This window comes from Delphinapterus leucas, chromosome 7 (assembly GCF_059928025.1).
Source record: "Delphinapterus leucas isolate spDelLeu-1000000601 "Yukka" chromosome 7, BTC_Dleu_Yukka2, whole genome shotgun sequence".
Classification (NCBI taxonomy): Eukaryota; Metazoa; Chordata; class Mammalia; order Artiodactyla; family Monodontidae; genus Delphinapterus; species Delphinapterus leucas.
Genome location: NC_143135.1, coordinates 99,808,385 through 99,832,121, shown reverse-complemented (window position 1 = coordinate 99,832,121; position 23,737 = coordinate 99,808,385). Strand labels below are relative to the sequence as shown.

At 39.3% G+C, this 23,737-nt stretch overlaps 2 protein-coding genes across 2 annotated transcripts; both read left to right on the top strand.

Annotated features, from left to right (window-relative positions):
- Positions 1–2,170: 2,170 nt before the first annotated feature.
- LOC111167461 (olfactory receptor 6M1-like) lies at positions 2,171–5,487 on the top strand. The gene has a single exon (XM_089914201.1). The coding sequence runs from the start codon at positions 2,647–2,649 to the stop codon at positions 3,592–3,594; it is 948 nt and encodes a 315-aa protein (XP_089770327.1). The 5' UTR covers positions 2,171–2,646; the 3' UTR covers positions 3,595–5,487.
- Positions 5,488–15,890: 10,403 nt separating this feature from the next.
- Positions 15,891–17,844, top strand: LOC111167460 (olfactory receptor 6M1-like). Its single transcript, XM_030764504.2, is given in 2 exon segments — positions 15,891–17,218; positions 17,221–17,844. Coding segments are annotated over 2 exon segments (945 nt in total). The 5' UTR covers positions 15,891–16,695; the 3' UTR covers positions 17,643–17,844.
- The last annotated feature ends 5,893 nt before the right edge of the window (positions 17,845–23,737 follow it).

Sequence of the window (23,737 nt, the reverse complement as noted above, 5' to 3'; positions counted from 1 at the left end):
TGGTGACCATCACACGCACCTAAAGGCAGCAGCTGGGGAGCAGCTCTGCTTCTCTCCCAGGGTGATGATAACACCCACACTCAGCAGGAGGCACTCACAGGAGACAGACCTCCACCCTCAGCCCCCCTCAAGACCGAGCGAGACAAAAGGCAGAGGAGGGGTTTGCCACCAACAAAGACCATTAACAATTCCCAGGAAATAAAAATAGAATCTGGGTAATAAAATTAGGTCTAACCTTTTTTTTCTTTTCTTCTGTGCTCAGTCTAGTTCCACTTGCTCATAGGGGGCCGCGTGCGGAGGCCTCGTCCCCTGCACTTCAGACCAGACTTTCTCGCGGGAAATGCCGACGCCGACACCCCAGCTCGAGGGGCTATGCGCAGAAACACCGCCCACTACACCCAATTCAAGATGGCGGCAGCGGGCTGTGTGCAGAGATGCTGCACCAGGCCCTGTGATCTGGAGCGTGAGCCGCAGAGCTGCTCCAGCCTCGCGAGAACTCCTTGCGCCCGACACTATCCACACGCTATCAAGCAGCCCCGCCCTCGCCGTCCGCCTGTCCCGGAAGCCTGTGCTCCAGAGTGGGAGTACGCACCACTCCATTCTCTGATCAAAGGATAACACCGTCCTTTGCTTCTGAACTGAACTCGGTCTTATTCTACTGGCGTGAGTGACACCAGGTAGGCGGACACTTCGTGGGGACAGACTCCAGAAGGTTAGTAGAACTATATCCAAAAATATTAACTTTTAAACATGTAATAACATAACTCTATTAAGGTAATTTACGTTCTTTTTTTTTTTGGTGCAAATCTTTAAAATTCATAATGCATTTTATACTTACAGCACATCTTAAAACTAGCCACATTTCAAATGCTAAGTGGCCACACATGGCTTGTGGCTACAATATCAGCCAGCAAAGGTCCAGAATAGAATTTTTTTAATATATAAATTTATTTTTTTTTTCTGTGTTGGGTCTTCGTTTCTGTGCGAGGGCTTTCTCTAGTTGCAGCGAGTGGGGGCCACTCTTCATCGCGGTGCGCGGGCCTCTCACTATCGTGGCCTCTCTTGTTGCGGAACACAGGCTCTAGAACGCAGGCTCAGTAGTTGTGGCGCACGGGCTTAGTTGCTCCGTAGCATGTGGGATCTTCCCGGACCAGGGCTCGAATCTGTGTCCCCTGCATTGGCAGGTGGATTCTCAACCACTGCACCACCAGGGAAGCCCTAATTGTGTTAACTGTTGGTATTTATTTATATTTTTGTTTTAGTTGAGTTTTGTTTCTCTTATAACATTTTTTCCTGTCTACAAATTTGGAAATTATTTCTATTCTTTCAGTGAGTACCCTAGAAAAGTTATCCAGTTTATTTAACTTAAAATCTAACATGAAAGAATATTTCATCCCCTCTTGTATCATTTGGTTTGGAAGCTCCAATTTTTCCTCTCCACTCTCACATTCTATTGTCATCCTAGCTTAACTTCACAAATTCAACACTATTATGACTTTTTACAAAGAATTTTCATTTAGATTTATGTACATGTTCACATTTTATTTTTTATTATTTCTTTCTACATATTAAATTATCTTAAAATTATTTTTTTATTCTTGAATTGTATTTTTTAGAAATTACAGCTGGTCCCTTGGTAATAAATCCCGAAGTTTTTGTCTGTAATATATTTATTTTACAATGAAGATAATCTTACTAGATCTACAATTCTGAGATGGCAATCATTTTCTCACCATACTTTAAAGATATTATTTAACTAAGTTTTGGCTTCCTTTGCTGCTGTTGAGAAACCGACAGTCATTTTAACTCCTCTTCCTATATAAGTGATCTTCCCTTTCTGGTTGTTTTCCATATTCTCCCTTGAGTGTCCTGAATCTGTTTCCCTTTTAAATACTGCCCCACCTTCACTGCCTCTATTCTCTCTCCTGAAGGATACAAACTATGTATATAAATGTTCCCATTCCTTTCATTTCTTTGAACATTGTCTCATATTTTCAATGTCTATCTCTCTTTGCTTCATTAAAGATAAATTCTTTTGATATATCTTCCTAATTACTAACTCTGTTTAAAATTTTACCTAATCTATTGTTTATCTCATCTTAACTCATTTGAAATAACTCAGTTGTTATTTCAATTATGATAGGTTAAAAGGATCCTTCAGTTCATGATATGCTAGTCAGTCTTAACAGAGGAATGAAAATAGAATCTGTCTGATAGCCTCTCTTCCTTCAATAAATATAATCTGAGGTTTTCAGCTAGGATATCCATATTATTAAATGATTACAATATATGATCAAAATAACTTGAATGATTTTCAGTTAATTACATATTTCAGTTAGTTTGAATACATTTGGGTTTAAGGAAGGAAAAAAGAGAGAAGAAATATTTTAGTTAAATAAAAATCAAATGGTTAAAGTTTAAAATGATCACAGAGTTGCTGTTTGCTTTTTTTCCCCTAGCACATCAATTATATAGATGAGAACTGAGGCCTAGTGATATAATTTGATTTGCCCAAGGCCACAGACAGAATTAGAACCCCTCACTCTTGAATGTTCTCTCTATTCTATATTTAGTGAAATCATAAAACATTTGAAAGACATCTTAAACTGTTCTAACCTTCTTCATTTCTTCACCCCTCACACAGAAATGGCCATGAGAAACCAGACTAGCATGATTGAATTCACCCTTGTCTCCTTTCCCTCTGTCCAGGAGCTTCAGATCTTGCTATTTCTCATTCTCCTGCTGGTTTATACACTCACTATAACAGGAAACATTGTTATCATTTCCTTAATATGGACTGATAATCGTCTCCAAACACCAATGTACTTCTTCCTCAATAATAAGTCATTTTGGGACATTTTATTCACAACTACTATTGCCTCAAAGTTGCTAGCTTGCCTCTTAGAGGAAAAGAAAAACATACCTTTTGCTGGCTGCGTCATCCAAACATATTTCTACTTCTTTCTGGGGACAGTGGAGTTTATCTTCTTGGAGGTGATGTCCTTTGACCGCTATGTGGCCATCTGTAACCCGCTGTGCTACACCATCATCATGAATAGCAGGGCCTGCCTCCTGTTAGTTCTGGGCTGCTGGGAGGGGGCCTTCCCGTCAGTGCTTTGCCCAACTATTGTGGTGTCCAGATTGCCATACTGCACTGAAGAAATTAGTCATTTCTTCTGTGACATCGCTCCTTTACTGCAGGCGGCCTGCATAGACACTCATTTCATTGAGATGATAAGCTGCTTCTTATCTTCCCTCGTGGTCCTGACCTCGCTGGTGCTCACCACCGTGTCCTACACCTACATCATTTCTACCATCCTGCGCATCCCCTCGGCCCAAGGATGTCAGAAAGCCTTTTCCACCTGTACTTCTCACATCACTGTGTTCTCCATTGCCTACGGGAGCAACATTTTCATGTATGTGAGACCCAGCCAGAGTCATTCCCTGGAACTTGACAAAGTGACAGCTATCCTCACCATAATGGGGACCCCTCTTCTGAACCCCTTCATTTATAGTCTAAGGAATGAAAAGGTAAAGGAAGTGTTGAGAGATGCAGTCAACAAAATTTTGCCCTTTTTGCACAGGAAACCTTGAAAGTTTGTTTGCTAAGAATGTCATTTTCAACTCTTGGACACAATGTGGAGTAAGGCATGCTTGAAGATCGTAAAATCAAAGATGTGTAAGAAGAAATGAAAAAGCTTTGTGCCACATCAGATGCAAAGTATTATAGTCAAGGTCCATAGGAGACAATTCAGCCATCGAGAAAATAACATGCTCTGAACTGTTATTGGACCGTCTCACACACAGAACATTATGAATTAAAGAAAAATACTGAAGTCAGAAAACCTGAATTTTAAGGCTAGCTCTATTACTTCTTTACCAGGTGACACTTAACCTCTCTGACCTTAGTTTCCCATCAGTAACATGCTTTTCCTATTTTTTTTTTAATAGTTAAAGTAGGATTAACGGAGATAGTCTAAGTCATGCAACCACATGTAATTAAAAATGAATCTTCTGGGACTTCCCTGGGGGTCCAGTGGTTAAGACTCTGCGCTTCCACTGCAGGGGATGCGGGTTCGATCCCTGGTTGGGGAACTAGGATCCCACATGCCACATGGCACAGACAGAAAAAAAAAAAGTGACTCATCTAACTGGGTTTTTTCAGAATTTGCAAGATGATTGGAATTGTCCCTGACAGCCAAAGACTGTAAATAATAATAATAATACAAAAACAAGGAAGAGGAGTAACATAACCCTGTGTTTGTACATGTACTTAAATATGTACATATATATCTCATTTAATCCTCTTAACCTTGAGAAGCTGATATTTTTATCTCCATTTTACAGATGAGAAAACTGAGGTTCACTGAGATTAAGCGTCTTGCCCCAAACTACATCACTAGTTTTGAATATATACTTCACTATGTCATGAAGTATGGAATGGGAAGAAACTTAAGAGGGGAAACAGAAGTTAACATGGAAGTTATCCACTTTTTCTGAGACAAGAGCATTCCCTACCAGTCCTAATTACCTGGAAAATCTACAGACCAGGAAGCATCAGGATGACTGACAATAGACTGTGAGAAGCAACGGTTTGAAAGGAGAACCAACTATTCAGAAGCAGTAACTGACCATGAGTCCAGATTGATCATCTGTGGCAACTGGCCAATGTGACCATCATCTACAGAAGAATTAGTATCCTAGGATGCATTTGGTTGGGGGAAAACAAAAGCAGAAGAGTAATCAAGCTGGCTTAAGTGAAATGGGTATTTATTATAATAATAATCAAGAACACCACATAAAACCCCAAAAGGTAAGAAACAGCAAGACCTGCTAAGGGGCTAGAATCAGGAACTAGAAATCCTTGAAAATCCAAGGCAAACACTCTCTTCCCTCTGAATTTCTCTCTTGCTTTCTCGGGGTTCATTTGGTCTCTGTATTATTGGTTTTTTTCCAAATATCTTGTGGTAAGCTGAATGATGGCCCCAAAAGATATCCAGACCTAATCCCTGACCCTGTGACTCTAAGTAACATATAAAGTTTATATGGCAAAGGGATTTTGCAGATGCAATTACAGATCCTGCGATAGGGAGATTATCCTGGATTACCCAGGTGGTTCTATTGTATTTACAAGTGTCACATGAGAGAGGTAGAGGCAGATTTTACCACACAAAAGAAGGTAATGTGATCTTGGAAGCAGAGATTTGAAGATGCTATGCTGCTGGCTTTGAAGTTGGAGGAAGGGGCCATAAGCCAAGGACTGCACATCTCAAAGCTGGAAAAAGCAAAGAAATGGATTCTCTCTGCCCTAGAGCTCTTGGCATGGCCCAGCCGACACCCAGGTTTAGGCCCAGTAAAACTGACTTTGGATTTCTCTCTTCCAGAGCTATAATAGAATACCTTAGTGTTATTTTAAGCCACCAAGCTTGTGATAAATTCCTACAGCATCACAGCAGACTAGTACATGCCTGATTCATGTTTCTCTGTCTGCAGACTCTTTCCACTTCTCTCTGCACATGGAAGGTAATGGTTGCTTCAGTCATTTACAGATATATGTATATTTCAATCATAGATATATATATATACAAGTATATATATTGGATACATTTAAATATTTGAGATATACATTATTTATATCAACATTTATTTTAAATTATCAGAGTTCTAAATCCAAATTCCTGGAAAGAGGATCTGATCGATCTGATTGGAGAGAGATGTCTTCCCTGATTCACTTATTTGTAAGAGGAAGGGTTTGGCAAGAGGTAAACTGCCCTCTGTCAACACAGCCACTGAGCAGGTGCTGTGGGGACAAGCATCTAAAAAGAGAGCTTAGGAACACGGAGAAGACAAGAGGCATCTCAAAGATCAAAATAGGTCATTACCAGTGCGGTCATTGACCGTCTAGCTATGTAGACAAAGATAAAGACCTTAAGAACTGGCAGGGAACCCATCATGGGAGAGCAGGTAGAGAAAGTACCATCTTCAGAATGGATTCAGAATATTATAAAAGAACAGTGGGCAAATGTTTAAAGGTCAAAAAAATGTAGAACAGGGAATTCCCTGGCAGTTCAGTGGTTAGGACTCCATGCATTCACTGCCAAGGACCTGTGTTCAATTCTGCAAGCTGTGGTGAATGGCCAAAAAAAAAAAAAAAATAGAACAATATTACCAGAAATGAAGCATTCACATAATTTTCTGCTCTGTATTCATAATCAGACATTAATTAAGATGGGATTTTGAAAGTTTGTGTCCTATTGAGGCCATAACAAAATAAGCAGCTAAAAAAATACAGATTTATTATCTTACTGTTCTGTAGGTCAGGAGTCCAATACAGGTCTCACCAGGCTGCAGACTGCATTCATTTCGAGGGGCTCTAGGGGACAATCTATTGTCTTCTCATTTGGGCTGTTGACAGAATTCATTTCCTTGAAGTTTATGACCAAGGCCCTGTTATGTTGCTGGCTATCAGCCAAGGGCCAGTCCCAGTTTCTAGAAGCTGCTGCAGTGCTTGGCTCATGGCCCCCCTTCCTCCACCATCAAAGCCAACAACAGGGGGGCAAGTCTCTCATGTTTCACATCTCTCCTCCTCCTTCTGCCATCCCCTCTCTGACTCAGATGGAAAAAGTTCTTCCTTTTTAAGGACTCATTTGATTGGACTGAGCCCACCCAGAGAATCCACAATAATGCCACCAACTCAAGGTCCACATCCTGAATTACTTCTATAAAGTGCCTTTTGCAAGTAAAGTAGCATAGAGCTGACCCTCCGCACCCTCGTGTTCCACATCCACTGATTCAACCAACTATCAATCAAAAATACTTGGAAAAATTAAATTCCAGAAACTTCCAAAAGGCAAAATAAATTTGCTATGAGCTGGCAACTATTTACATAGCATTTACATTGGTTTTATAAGTAACCTAGAGATGATATAAAGTTTCAAGAGGATGTGCACAGGTTTATAGGCAAATACTATGTCATTTTATATGAGGGACCTGGACCCAATTCCCCTTGAATACCAAGGGAGAAGTGTATTCACAGGTTCAGGGGATTAGAACAAGACTATCTTTAGGTGCCATTATTCCGTTTACCAATGTTAAATTGCTAGTGTTAAAGGTGCAAGAATGTAAAAGTAAAGAACCAAACATGGTATGTTTTTTTAAAGCCAATACTAAATCCTAAACTCTCTGTCTTTCATCACTTGCAACCAGAAGAATTTACAAGACTCTTACGAAAGATTAGTGAAAAGCAGCAAAATATCTGGCAAATTCATATTTTAATAGTTATGTTTGTTTTTATTTCAATCATTGTTAGGTAAAATTTTATAACTTCATGTTGACCAATATTTGAGAGAAACTTTATCTGTAAATTTTTGATCACCTTCTAATTGATTCATCTTTTATGCTTTTGAAAAAAATTATATGGAAAATAGCAATTTCAGGTAATGCTATTTTTAACTGAGACGTTAAATCAGAAAACCAAGAGTAAATACATGTAAGAGATACCTGAATGAAACTTGGGAACCATTTCTTGTAATTCTGCTTGTATCCTAATTCACTGGTAAATCCATTATCGTGATTTAATCTGAACTGTTATTAAAACAGAATGATTTTGCAACAAAAAAATCATTGTTAGGTGAAGATAAATGTAGTCGACACTTTGTGCTGTTTTAACTTCTTAATGAATTCCCACGTTACTCAAAAGTCCCATTCTGAGATCATTAATGCAGGAAAGAAAGTCCTCAACAAATAAGGTAATTTAAACATGATTCAGGTATCCAAGTAGGGCTGGCCCCGGGTTGGACCAGCCTTGAAACTGAAAGTGCAAAAAGACTTCATAAACTCTTAAAAATGGTATAAATATACTGCTGTTTGTTGATCATTATTATGATGATGACCAACATTGTTATAATCGCAGACAAGGATGTTTGTTTAATCAATGTAATGATACATTGATTCTGATTAGTTCAGTTAATTGGAAAATGGGGGCTACTTGTCCCAAATTTGAGGACTGCTAGAGAATTCTTCACTCTTCCTATTCTCACCTATGACCAGATGTTTCAAACTATTGTTTTTCATATCAGAGACGGAAGGGGGAATATACCAAAATAACTTGTAGACATTTTAAACAATATCTACTTATTAGATATATTATATCCTCCAAATATGGATGAAGGGCATCCAACCAGAGAGCCACTGTTGTATGTAATGAGTTCATTGACGCTTCTACTTACCAGCTAATTCTCACATATTCCTTCCTCCCAACTCAGTTGTAACAGATTATTCAGTAAGAATAACCATGATCATACATTCCATTACATGACAAGGATTCTAAGGACTACAGTAAAATGTGCCAAATAATTTATTTGGAGTTTGTCAAGAGCTTAACACAGTTACTCCATCAGTCTTCTCGTGCCCTTGGAATGGGATTTACGCTATTGGCTCCCAGATTCTCAGGCCTTGAGACTTGGACTGGAATCACACCACCAACTTTCCTGTGTCTCCGGCTTGCAGATGGCAGAATGTGAGACTTAACCTCCATAATCACACGAGCCAGTTCTTCATAACATATATATATGTGTGCATATATATATGAATTAGAAAATGGAACTTGAGGAAGGTCTTCTGAAAAAAACTAAAGGAATATTCTTCAATGGCCACATCCCTTCTCTTGCATGGCAGAAAATATGTGACAATTATTGTGTTGGTACATATTTAAAATTTTTTAAAGTCATATAGGGCTGTCTTTCCAATAAGCAGCCTGAAAAAATATCACTTTGGGGGTGAAGTTAACCTCACAAATGTAAGGCTCTAATTAGACATCCATCAAGAGAAGACTGCCTAGATCCCGGTTAATTAAAAACGGCGTGAAAAGGGTGATGATAGATGGAATGTCTACCAAAATTTTGCATTAAGTGATCCCAATGCTCTACCAACTCCTCAAACTTGTAAAAGGACCACAATGGATTCACTCAGTTTATGTTAGCTTTGGTAAGTTTCTGAATGGGGAAAAATAGATAATTCCTTCAGCACTAGTGCCGATTAAAATGGTGAAAGGCAAAAGAGGGGTTATGAATCTGAGTGACAGGAGGACCAAGGTCTCTTGGCACAAAACCCAGCAGAAGACTGGAGCCAGTTTGCATCGGCATAAGTGAAACAGCCTGGTGAAGAAGGTTTGCTGGGATTGTGGACACTGGTATACAATGTACTTCCATGTATTAATGTAACAATGAAAAGTTAAAGGATAATGAATTAGAGGGATATGGTGATATGATTGTAAAAATCAGGATTTAAAGTAGGAATTTTTGCTGTAGTTTTCAATTAATCTTTATTATAAGACATGAAAGTAGTAATAGGCACCCTGAGGATCCTCAGCATTCCAGTCATAATCCTCTTTGTCTCCATTATGTCCTAGCAACCCAATTTACTCTTGGGAATTGGGGTCAATACTCCAGCCAGTAGTAAACCTTTATTTTACCCAAGTGCTCAGTTGCATAAGGAGTTCAGAATGGCCAGGTGGCAGTTCAGTCTTCCAATTCAGTGGAACCACTGCTGTGTCTCATGGTGGAAACATTCTCTCCTTGGGGTCTAAAACCTAACCAGCAGAGCTCAGAGTTTTCAAGATGAGAAACAAAAATTCTGTGAGTGTGTTATTAGAAGTAAAGTGAGATCATCACTACCACTTCTACCCCTTGATTACCAGCCCCTTGTATTCTGGATTTGGGGGAGACAGTATCACACAATAGTTGGTTCAAAGACTATGTTAAGTTTTTCAAGACAGAATCTTAAGCTTTCAGTTTGTTGTCTCCCAACAAGTGCTGTAACTGATCTGTCAATAACCTGTACACTCTTCAGCTGGACCAGCCATTTCTAGGCGATAGGATATGAGGTGATACCAGTTAAGTACATGGCCATGAGTCTATTGCTACACTTTTTTTTTTTTTTTGCTGTAAGTGAAGTGTTGTGCTCCCCAGTCTTGTTTGCTCTTGTTTCCTCTTCATCCCACTGGTGAAGTAGAGAGTCCTGCTCTAGAGTTCTGGGGATGGCTGAACACAAGACACTCGATACTGGATGGATAAGATGGACAATACGTTATTAATCACATATGTTCACAGCCCAGGGAGGAGAACACAGCATGCCCTGTAGGACCACACAGGGGTTGCATTCAGAAGCAGAGTGAACAACTGCTCAGCTGGCAGAGAACTGAAGCTGGTTAGGTTGACGACTGGGTGGGATCCAGGTGGTCTGGCTGTTATGGGAACTAGCCAGGTGGGAGACTCTCCTGCTATGGGGGAGCATATCTGGCAAAAGCGGGGGGGCTCACAGTTAGGCCTTCGGGGCCCTGTGAGGCTCAAAGATGTTAAGACAGCACAAAATTTTAGGACTTATGATACGCCTCCCCAGTGGTACTTGAGGTATATTTTAAAATAATGCCCAGAGGCTCTTATTTTTATTTCAGCTCCATTTTAGAGGTGTTCATTCCACTGCAACGACTTATTCTCAGTATCTCTCTCTCTGTCTCTTTGTCTCTCTCACTCTCTCTCTCTCCTTCTCCCTCTCCTTCTCGTTTCCTTTCTCTCTTTGTAGAAATATATATACTTGTAGAAATAACGTACTTTTTATATTTTCACACGGAAAAAAATATTTTTTAATATTATTTATATTTTAGGCAGAAAGGTTGATAAGGAGAAAATGGGGTCATCCATCTGCTGGTGGCTGGATGAGGCCATGGAGTAAATGTACAGAAACAAAGAACTGTAGAATTGGGAGATAATGGTCCGAGATTGGTATCTTGGAGTTTGGGATTTCAGAGATTGAGTAATTCAGTGTAATGGCAAAATCCAGTTATAAAAATGGAGGAATGCAGGCGATACTCATTGATAGTAAGATTAAGACATTCAAATTTTAGCATCTTTTATAACTCTATTTATATAGATAATAAAGTTTCCCATAATGATTGAAATTCTTAGGATGAAGCAGGAGACCATGAACCACTAAAAAAGTCTTTATTAAATGTATCTCCAGCGATTTTCATGTTTTCAAATTCAGTAAAAACTCCCCCATCATTGTCTTAATGTTATGCTCTATGGCAGTTGTTTACTTCTTTCTTGAAACTCAGCTGGGCACTAAATGACGTAACCAAGGAAAACGAACAAGATTGTGTAATATAAGCCTTGGAGAATTTTTATCCGAAACCAAAAGAGAGTGCAAATTGGGAACAAAATAACACCATCCTCAACAGCAAATAAGAATGAGCCTGTCCCTCCAGCCATGCATCCCTCACCCTTGGGGACAGGGAAAGGAGGAGGTGCATGCTCGCTTGAAAGAGACTCAGTGGAATCAGCGTCCTCAAGTAAAAGTCAGATTTATGTTAAGATGAAAAGTACAGCGTTTTTAGTTCGGAGGAGAATTTTTTTTTACTTCTTATTTAAAAAATATGTACGTATTAGAGAATGAAGTTAAAGTTTATAGCAAGCTTGTGACTGTGAGAGATAATTCAGGAGGATGGAATAACCGTTGAACTGGGCTGAGTTCAGTATAAGGGCTTATGTTTCTGAACAAGGACAGGACAGGGATGAGAAACATAATGGAATTTACTATGGCTATATTTTCACCTGGAAGTTTTTTGTTAAATCTATGCTGGTACAGACAGAGGTACTACGTGTTGTCTGAAACTCTAGAATATTCATTGTTGGAGAATATTTCCTATTGTATCAATAACTTAAGTGGGATGAAAAGTTTTCTGTTTTTAACTTCTTCGTTGATTTTTTTAAGTATTCTTTTTCCTTTAAATGGATAAAGCAGGGCTTCCCTGGTGGCGCAGTGGTTGAGAATCCGCCTGCCGATGCAGGGGACATGGGTTCGTGCCCTGGTCCGGGAAGATCCCACATGCCGCAGAGCGGCTGGGCCCGTGAGCCATGGCCGCTGAGCCTGCGCGTCCGGAGCCTGTGCTCCGCAACGGGAGAGGCCACAGCAGTCAGAGACCCGCGTAACGCAAAAAAAAAAAAAAAAAAAAAAAAAGGATAAAGCAAAATACCTGAGGAAATCCCCCAAGGAGCCCCTAACAGGTCTATTACACCTTCTAAAACTTTGTAATTGTGATTAGGTAGTTCAAAACCAACATTCTTTTATAACAATATTAATTAACTTCGTTTGACCCATATTCCCAAGAGCTGTTCCCCTCTAAATCTCTAAGGCAAATAAGCCTGTGCAAAAAATATAGTTCATCCACTGAGGAAAGAATCATAAAAAAAAGGAAGTTTTATAGAGAAATGGAAAGGGATAACTTTTTTATTTTTTAATTCAAATCATCTTTAATCTGGTGATGTAGAGCATTCAAGACCATTTGGTAAAGCTCCAATGGAAAAATATTCTAGTAACCATGAAGGTGGAATGAAATACCAAAAACTGTACTGAGCACCCTTCACTGGCCATCCCTTGGTGAGGATGCTCAAAGGATTCTGCCTCAGACACGTCTAGATGAGTTAATTGTATGAAATTCTATATCTAAAATAGCCGAGTTACTAAAAATTAACCAAAGAGACAAAACATAGCCTTCTTGCATGGGGAAAAATACTTGAGAATTGAGAATCAATGTTTTTTTCTCGGATGAATTTCTTAAGTGGAGTTCGAGATGATCTACTCTTAATACAGCTTTGACTGATTTAGTCCTGCAACGTTGTCAAGCCACTTAACACAACTACCACATTCTCTATCTGCAGAAACAGACTGGAGTTTGAGCTGTGCTGAAATCACTGGGATGTTGTGGGACAAAGAGGATTTCCAGATCGTTGAGGTGTTTGACGGCTGTTGGGGTGGAAAAGGTCAGTATTTGGTCCCTAAGGAAAGTGCATGAATGTGTATTTGGAAGTTACAAAGACAGAGTTTTCCACTCCAAATAAGAGCTTTTTATTTAGCCAGTGCAAAAGCAGGATAGTCATTTCCCAATCACTGGAGTCATCCAAGCAATGGCTGGGTTGGGTATGTGGCGAGAATACTAATCAGAAGGACTCACATTAGGGTGAGATGGTTCAGTGACCTAGTAAGGTTTATTTTATCTTTGAGAGGTATTTCTATGAGCTAGAAATAGCAATAGAAATGGCCAAAAATTGTTTTCAATGTACAATGCTTAGAATTAATTCATGCACACAGAATAATCAAAGTTTGAGCCTCTTACTGTGTCTGCACGTTAAAAACATGTTAGGAGAATCTTAAATCATCTGTTCAGCTGCCGAGATGTAAGTATACACTTTCACATATGTTTTGTTTACTAATATATCACTTTCGTTAAATTTATTTCTCTGTGTATAGTCTCTCTGATCTGTCGATATACTTAGTGGGGTCAGATGTCAACCTGGGGGGATTCAGATTAAGTACGCATTAAAAATATCCCTCAGTTACAAATTAAACTTTTCATAATTTATTGATATTTACTCAGATAAGAAACAAGTAGCTCTAAGTGTTCATCTTCTTTAAGTCCATCCCAGTCTTTTCTGAATGGAACCATATTTTTTTAACAAGAATCTATTAAATATTGTCACACACATGATTTAATTTAAACCTCACAGCAGCTCATTTTGAATGTTATAATTACCCTCATTTCTCAGATGAAGAAACTATGACTCAGTTGAAGACTTTAATCTAATGAAGATGAAAGTGATATAAACTGGGACTGGAACTCAGTTTTTCTAACTTCTCACATTAGTTAATACTTGAATCTTAACATGTGAAATATCATTTGCCAGTTGAATGACCTCGTGGAAATAGTGATATAAAATACACACAAAAATGGTATCAGAAAGCCTCTCACGGAAAGTTCATATGAGATTTCATCTGCTATTACATTTGTATACATAGTCGTGAGCAGCCATTTCTGTGGAGTCATTTACAGAATCATTTGGGAGGCTGTTTACTAGAATAAAATAAGTTAGAATATTTGAGGTGGGGAAGAATGTTGGAAAAATAACTGGTAGCAGGACTCCAAGACAACGGATGAACCTTTTAAAGGTGTAATCCAACATTCTAATTTTTCAGACAAGAAAATTGAAGTTCAGAACATAAAAGGAGACTTTAAGAAAAGCACATCAGCTTAATCTTGTTAAAGCCATCAGCTACCCAGCTTTAGGTATGATGTGGAGCTATTTATTACCTCAGAAAAAGAACCCATGAAAGCAATCTGTAAGTGATTTTGCATTATCAGAGGCTCTAGTAGGGCAAAACCTTTCTTGTATTTTTATATTATGATAGAAATAGTGAGAACAAATATGCTATTGGAAATAAGAGTATTCTAAGGAATAGTAAGATAGCTGCACAAAGACATATGTGCAAGAATATTTATTGGAGCATTATCTGTATAAGCAAGAAATGTTGATCATCTAAGTTACCAACACTAAACAACTGGCTGAATACATCACAGTCCCATCCATAGAACTGAACTATATGACCCTTCATAATGATTGTGTAAAGGAAACTCTGGGAGGTGTTAGGTGTGTCTGTGAGCGTGATTGTGATGATGATCTCCTGGGTATTTGCATACGTCCAGACTCGTCAAATGGTGCACATTAAAGATGTGCAGTTCTTTGTATATCAATTATACCTCAAAAAGTTGTTTTTAAGAAATGATTGTGTAGATTTCTAGTTATTGACATGGAAAAATGATTATTATAAAAAAGAAAGAAAAAGCTGGTTACAAAATAATATGTTAGTAATTTATTCTAGGTACATATGTATGTAATTAGTACTTTGAAACAGCCTGGAAATATATACACCAAACTGTTGTCCTGTATCTCTAACTAGTTTAACTACAGATTATAAATTTTTTCCATTTGCATTTTCTAATTTTTTGCACTGAAAAATGTGTTTTTGTAATAGGAAAAACTTCAAATAAAAAGTGAAATAAGAAGGCAAACTTTTTATCTTGAAGGGGTCAGAGAGGAGGTGAGAGAAGGGAAATGAGGGGATTAGCTATAACTTATTTATTAAGGAGCTAAGTAAAATCTAGACCGAGAAAGCACTGAGGTCAGAGTTCAAGAATGGGTAGTTTTAACCTGAAATGGGGAAATCTATGCAAAAGAACCATTTCTCAGATAGTAGGCGAAAGTACAACTTGGGTGATGTTGATGTACAGTTTTTTTTTGCGGTACGTGGGCTTCTCACTGTTGTGGCCTCTCCCGTTGTGGAGCACAGGCTCCGGACACGCAGGCTCAGCGGCCATGGCTCACGGGCCAAGCCGCTCCGTGGCATGTGGGGTGTTCCCGGACCGGGGCGCTAACCCATGTCCCCTGCATCGGCAGGCGGACTCAACCACTGCGCCACCAGGGAAGTCCCAATGTACAGTTTTATGATTTCAACTGATCAAGTAAATAAAGTAAGCTGAATTACCTCTACTTTACCTTTCTGTGTGTAATTTGTGAATTTTATTACATCGTATAATGTCCTCTTAAATAATCAGCCAGATATTCAATGTACATATTACATACTTCATGGAACATGCAGGAAGTAGGATTTGGACACAGGACCTAACCTGATAACAAGATACTCATGATTTCCTTTTGATGTATCATCTAAAGTGATTAATAGGAACCATGAGCCGTTGTTCCTTTTCGACATTCCTGGTCTATTTCCATAGATCTTTGCCTGCTAGGAAAAGACTTTAAAAATTGGGAGACTCTGGTGATCAGCAAATATTGGAAAAAAGAAATCAACATTTACCTCTTACTAATGGCAGATCACCAATGTCAACCGCCACAGTGAAAGAAAACTTGTTATAGAAAAGGCTAGAAAGTATTTAAAAGGGTTTCCCTCTCAGTGACTGTAAACTTCAGAATGATAGAAGTTCTAGATAAAGTATGAGTCAGTACTTTAGCACATATTTAGCTAGGAAAGTAAAGCTGGACAGGTTGAAAAGAGCAGAAATTGCATTTTATTTATTTTATTTTTTAAAAATAAATTTATTTATTTTTGTCTGTGTTGGGTCTTCATTGATGCGCGCAGGCTTTCTCTAGTTGTGGCGAGTGGCGGCTACTCTTCGTTGTGGTGCACGGGCTTCTCATTGCGGTGGCTTCTCTTGTTGCAGAGCAAAGGCTCTAGGTTTGCGGGCTTCAGTAGTTGTGGCATGCGGGCTCAGTAGTTGTGGCTCGCGGGTTCTAGAGCACAGGCTCAGTAGCTGTGGAGCAAGGGGTTAGTCGCTCGGCAGCATGTGGGATCTTCCCGGGCCATGGCTCAAACCCAGGTCCCCTGTGTTGGCAGGCAGATTCCCAACCACTGCGTCACCAGGGAAGTCCCAGAAATTGCATTTTAATGAGGAGAAATCTTAGAGTTTTTTTTTAATCCAGTCTTATCTCTTAATTTTATAGAAAAATGTGTGTCTAAATAGTATTTTGACTTTCCCAAGTTTGCACCATAATGATTTCAGATCAAGGAATATATCGCTCGAGTCATTTCCCAATATAAGACACTCTCCACAATACATTTTCAACAGATATTTATAAAACTACCTTCTAGGGAACTGCCTGGCAGTCCAGTGGTTAGGACTCAGCGCTTCCACTGCCAGGGGCCCAGGTTCAGTATGTGGTCTGGGAACTAAGATTCCACAAGCCACATAGCATGGCCAAAAACAAAAAAACAACAACAAAAAACTATCTTCGAGGCTGATTTCCTTTTTCTTGTTTCTTCAGGGAGACCTATTGTTGACATGTAACAATGGCCGTGGGGAATTGCCTCACAGTGACTTAGTTCACCCTGACTGCCTTCCCAGCCCTCCTGAAGCTTCGAATATCCCTCTTTGTGGCTCTCTTGTTGGCTTACACACTAACAGCAATGGAAAACATTATCATCATCTCCCTAATATGGGCTGATAATCGCCTACAAACCCCAATGTACTTTTTCCTCAGTAATTTGTCCTTTCTGGATATTTTATACACCACTGTCGTTACCCCAAAGTTGCTAGCCTGCCTTCTAGGAGAGAAGAAAAACATGTCCTTTGCTGGCTGCATTACTCAAACATATTTCTACTTCTTTCTGGGAACCGTGGAATTTATCCTCTTGGCAGTGATGTCCTTTGACTGCTACGTGGCCATCTGTAACCCACTGCGCTACACCATCATCATGAACAGCAGGGCTTGCCTCCTGATGATTCTGGGCTGTTGGTTGGGAGCCTTCCTACCCGTGTTGGTACCAACCATAGTAGTGACAAGGCTACTCTACTGTAGCAAAGAAATTAATCATTTTTCTGTGACATTGCCCCCCTTCTACAGGTGGCCTGTATAGATACTCGTCTCACTGAGAAGGTAAACTTTCTCCTATCTGCCCTTGTCATCCTGAGCTCCCTGGCATTCACTACTGTATCCTACATCTACATCATTTCTACCATCCTGCACATCCCCTCAGCCCAAGGCCATCAAAAAGCTTTTTCCACCTGCGCTTCCCACATCACCATCGTTTCCATTGCTTATGGGAGCAACATCTTTGTGTATGTGAGACTCAGTCAGAACCACTCCCTGGATTTTGACAAGGTAGCCACTGTCCTCATTACCGTAGTGACCCCTCTTCTGAACCCTTTTATTTATAGCTTGAGGAATGAAAAAGTGAAAGAAGTGTTGAGAGAGGCAATGAACAGAATCACGTCCCTGGTACTAAGGAAAACCTGACATGAACACTGAGTGTATCACACAATGTTTATCTTCAGCACATTCATTCTGCATAAGTATAGTGCCATGCTGGCATGTGAGAAACCTGAGACTATGTCTGCAGGATGAGCAATGCCCACACCGAGCAGAAAGAAAATTCTGCTTATATCTGGAAAAAATTTAATCCATGTACCTTCTGGTATATTCATAGCTTAAGATCATAAAAAGTTACCTGACTGGGATTCAGAGGTCTTCAAATCCAGTCTTGGCTAACTCAGTTTATTTTCCAGGTGACTTTGACCATGTCAGAACTGATCTGAGCCTCAATGTCTCTAATCTACCAATGAAATAATAAAGTATCACTACTTGTAGTATGACATGTTAAGTTAGAGAATGTTAACTTCATGTTAGGCACTCTTGAATATTTCAGGAGACTCAGTTCTCACCTCTATTAACCAGATCAAATAAATATGAAGTGAGGAGTGAGGGAAAAAGAGGTGAGACTCAGGATGATATCAAGCCTCTGGTTATAAACCTAAGTGAGAAGTGGAGATAGTCAGTGAGATAAGGAACATAAGAAGGGAGGTGAGTGGTTGACCTATTGAATTGGAAGTTCCTGTAGGACATCCAGTTGTAAGTTGTCAGTTGGGTTATTATTTGAAGCTGAGGAAAGAGATATGACCTAGAACTATAGGAAATCATCAAATATATTAATGATAATTAAAGCCATAGAAGTGGCTGAGATAACCAGGAGGATAAAAAATTAGATTAAGAATGGGTGACCAATGAGAAGAAAACTCAAGAGTATGAGATCATGAAATAGGATGAAAAACAAGGGGGAAAATAATACAAGTAGCGTGATAAAGAATTAAAAGTATCTGTTGCATTTAGTAGCAGCAGATCATGAATAACTCTGGTAAAAGTTCGATAGAATTTAGGGATAAAATACAAAATATGTTGTAGATATTAAGAAACAGATGCAGCATAGAGTATAGATACGAAGTAATGGAGAATTTAAATACAGACAACACTTTGCAGAAGGCTGGCTGAGAAGCTAAGCGGTATTATAATATGAAGGAAACGTGGGTTAGAAAAGGTTAGTTTCTAACAGGAAGTGTGTTTCCTTATTTAAAATATTGATTGGAGGAGGACAGTAGTGGAGGAGAGAGCAGGAAATGACCCATGTGATGGGTTACCTGAGATGGTCAAAGGTGATGACAGCAAGAACATTAGAGGAAAGATTGTTGTTGGCAGAAATTTGTAAAAATACTGATAAGTAGTAATGAATGAATCCAGAAGTGGAACCATGCCAGGTAACAACAAGGTGAAAATTGTCACAGTGCCTTTTGATGCATGGCCCAAAGTGAACCTAAAGAAGATACTTAGCCCCTAACTTCAGGTAGAAAATGACCAAAGAAAAGTATAACTTTAATAATGTGTGCAGATTGAGTAGATGAACTAAGTCCATCAGTGAGTAATTTAATTTGTTAATGTACACAGGCCAAAGGAAATTATTCATTTATTCATGCATTCACCAAATATTGCTTGAGTACCTACAATGTACCAGTAAACAGAACAGACAAAATCTCTGCCCCCAGTGGGTTTAAAATTATAGTAGAGAGAGACATGCAGTAAGTAAAATATAGACAGAAATCATATAAAAGGTTACATGGTGACAAATTTATGGAGAAATAGAAAGCAGGGAAAGGGAATAAGGAGTTTGGGGGATGAAGTTTCCATTTTAAATGAGGTGGTTAAGAAAGCCTTCTCTGAGAAGTTGACTTTTGAGTAAGGATTTGAAGATGAGAGTGTGAGCCATGTGGAGGATATCTGGGAAAAGATGGTTACGTCAAAGTAGAACAAAGACCCCAAGGTGTGGTAAGAGTGAGGGAAGTAAGCCCTCGTGCTGCAGCGATCAGCCATGGAGAGCACAGGTCATCTGAGAACCTCTGCTGCCAGATTCCAAGGACCAGTGTGAGCAGCGAAACGGGGAACCTGATTCATCTGCACACAGCACTAGAACTGAGACAGGCTGGGGCCTCAGACCTGAGACCCTTTGCTGCCATGCTTGCACCTGGACTAACATCTCTTCTCCTAGAGCAACAAAATACAAAGAAGCTGTAAGGGACTAAAAATAACTGAGCGCACATGCAGTTGGGGCAAATTATGGACAACAAGATACAAAAAGGCCAAAAAAGAAAACCCAGCTGCCACTCTGAAGAGCTGGGAGCAGACAGGGAGCAGAAACAGGGTGTCCAGAGCAAAAGCAGGATACTGCGCATGCCCCCTGCACTTAACACCACCTAAGGGGTGGGCAAAACACCTAAGCCACCCCTCTGGCCCGACCCCTGGACCCACCCCTACCCTCACCCCATATAAGGAGCAAGCTCACCCCCCCCCAGGGAGCGAGCAAGGGAACCTGTTACTTGTTCTCACTCCCTCCTGCTGCAGCAGGGGCCCCCAGTAAAGCCTTGCCTGAATTTCTTGTCTGGCCTCTTATCAGTTTCTATTGATTGGGGAAGGCCAAGAACCCTTGTCGGTATCAGAACTAAAAACCAAAACATTGGACTATACCAAGCCCATATTGCTGAGGAATTGGTACTTAAACACAGCCACATATCAGCAATAAATATTGACTTTCTGTAAGAAATATACATGATTTACCCATAGTATTTTGATTTCTTTCAATGAATTCCTTTATTTATTTATTTTATTTATTTTTTTGGCTGTGTCGGGTCTTTGTTGCGGAACGCGGGCTTCTCTCTAGTTGTGGCGTGCACGTTTTCTCCCTCTAGTTGTGGTGTGCGGGTGGGCTCCAGAGCACATGGACTCTGTAGTTTGAGGCACATGGGCTCTCTCGTTGAGCCGCGTGAGCTCTATAATTGTGGCACGCGGGCTTAGTTGCCCTGTGGCACGTGGGATCTTAGTTCCCCAACCAGGGTTCGAACCCGCATCCCCGGCATGGGAAGGCAGATTCTTTACCACTGGACCACCAGGGAAGACCCCAATGAATTTGTTTCTTAAGTTTGAAGTTAAAGACATTTATATTCATTGCAGCACTATCTACAATAGCCAGGACATGGAAGCCACCTAAATGTCCATTAACAGAGGAATGTATAAAGAAGAGGTCGTACATATATACAATGGAATATTACTCAGGCATAAAAAATAACGATGCCATTTGCAGCAACATGGATGTCATCCTGAGTGAAGTAAGTCACACACAGAAAGACAGATATCATATGATATCCCTTATATGTGGAATCTAAAAAAAGGGGTTACAAATGAACTAATTTACAAAACAGAAGTAGAGTCACAGATGTAGAAAACAAACTCATGGTTACCAGGGGATAAGGGGCGGGGAGGGATAAATTGGGAGATTGGGATTGACATATACACATTACTATATATGAAATAGATAACTAATAAGGACCTACTGTATAGCACAGGGAATTCTACTCAATGCTCTGTAATGGCCTATATGGGAAAGAATCTAAAAAGAGAGTGGATGTATGTACATGTATAACTGATTCACTTTGCTGTACAGCAGAAACTAACACAACATTGTAAATCAACTCTACTCCAATAAAAATTTTTTTTTAAACTCTATATTTTTCTGAAAAGAAGCATCTGAAATAGGGACAAACCAAATAATTCAGTTGCTTGATACACTGATTCTCATAATCTGGCATAAATAAAATTCCTGCGCACATCCCAGGCCTGCTGTATCTGAAACACCAGGGGTGAAGCCCACCAATCTGTGTTCTAACAAGGTTTCCAGATGCTATAAAAGCAAGCAAACACTAGAGAACCATGGGCTTGTGGAGAGCCAGGCAGGTAATCAGTTATTGAGACACACATATCATTTCTGTTGCTCACAAAAAGCCTTGATTAAGTATCGCCAGGAAACTTGCCTTACATTGTACTTTCTGATTTTTAAAATCATATAACACACAGTATTATTAATATGATCATCATTATGAAAATGAACCTTATTCTTATCATAGGTACTTATTGTTTGTGATCTCTGGCTTTTTCTGGTTCTTGAAAATAAAAAGCTTTAGTTTATATGGTTTAATTACCATTGTGTACATGAAGATCATTTTTCCACATAACTCATTGTTCGGTTAGGTATTTATTCATAAAAAATGTCTTGAGTACACTTACTGAAGCAGTATGACACAGGCTCTGAATTTATATCTTCATTCTGACGTTTACTGCCAGTATGATGGTGGGAAAGATACTTAATCTCTCCGTACCTCAGTTGCCTTATCTATAAAATGAATTCTCATAGTAATTTCTAAACTTTAGGGTTATTGTATGATAAACTTAAAAGCACTATATCAGTGCATCACTGAATAAGTATTAGCTGTCCCTTTTAGGACCCTGTGTAAAATTCTATGGGAGGTTCTGAAGATACAAAGATAAACAGGACATGAACTCTACCCCTAAGTAATTCATATTTTAATTTGATTTTTTTAATGATATATAAGAAAATACTGTGAATAATACATTCTAAAACTAAAGGAATTAATACTCTTGATTTTGACCATGATGGGGTAGCAGAGATTTTATTTAACCTTTTGACTTAAGCTACTAGAAAATGACAAAAGTACATAAAGTAACAGTTTTCAGACATTGGACAACAAGCAGTGCAGAATTGTAATCATTGAGAGAAGGGAGACAAAGTGAGCTTTACAGTTGCCTGAACTTGCAGGCTGAATGCTGTTTCTAGGCTGCAGCACAGGGAGGGAGCATTCAACCAGAGGCTGGCGTGTCTCTGAACTGAGCAGAGATCAGAGTTCAGAGAGACCAGGTGACTTGTGTTTCCAGGGAAGAGGACCAGAGATGGGAGGGCTGCATAGAAAGATAACTCTGGAGATATGCAAAGGGGTCCCCTTAAGATTTTGTCTGAATATAGATCTAAGCATACTGAAAAAAATTTTTACCTGAAGGTGTGAATGAATCCACAAGAAATCAGAAAGCCAAATAATTCTCAGTGATCTCATAGGGATGGAAACAGTTTTTGTTCCCACCAGCCAGACTGGAAAGACCTTTTAATAAATGTGGCATTATTAAGAGTAATGTAAGAGTAAGGGGGATAAATTATCCTTATTGCAAAAGCAAGCTAGCTTTTTCTTAAAAACCATTTAAAAATAATACTTGAAAGGATCAACCTGGTCCACAAGTAACTTAAGTGCCTCGGAGAACAAAGTCTGTCACACCCTAAAAGAATACAACCAAATCCATGACACTAAAATACACAACATCCAGCAGTCAAACAAAATTTTCAAGGCATACAAAGAAGCAGGATATTGTTATACATAACCGGGGGGAATTCATGAAGGGAAATATCCAGGGCAGTGTGTGCATGCTTGTCCACACAAAGCATGAGACAAAGAAAAGAAATATTACAATTTTTGGAAATGGGATGTTCAAGAATGCCTTCAAAGTTTGAAAGTGGTTACCATGTATTAGAAATATTTTCTGGATACTGTCATATTTATAAATGTAACCCCTAATGTTTTAGTATGATCAGTTGTCAGGGAGAAAGAGATTTTCCTGTGCCCTTCTAGGTTCTTCTGGCTGGTCTAAGAAACAGATTGACATGAGACGGATCAATAGGAGAAAATCAAACAAAATTTTAATAACATATATACATGGGAGACACCCAGGAAAACTGAGTAACTTGCCAAAAGGCCAAAGCCCTCACATTAAAAACCATCTGCAGCTAAAGAAAAAAGAGGATGTTGAGGGTAGTGGTTTGGGACTTCAAAGGAGAGGAAAGTAATTCACATAGGTGTGGAAAAACAAATGTTTGCTGAGCCTTGCAGAGATAATGGGACCCAGAGTGAACTCTGATCCCTGCCAAGTTTCCCATCACACCTAGCCTATATTGTTTGCAGATATCTCTTGTCCTAGCTCTATTCTGGGAACAGGCCCTTTGTCTAAATTCTTTAGGCAGCTAAGGGGGAGGTAAAAAGAAACATTTCTTAAGTCTTCTATTTCTTAACATCATCAGTCTAAAATAATCCTCATGCCAAAGAGACACATTTTGGGGTGGCAAATTTTGCTCCCCTACACAATTAAATAGAGGAAAATAAAAGAGATTTGAT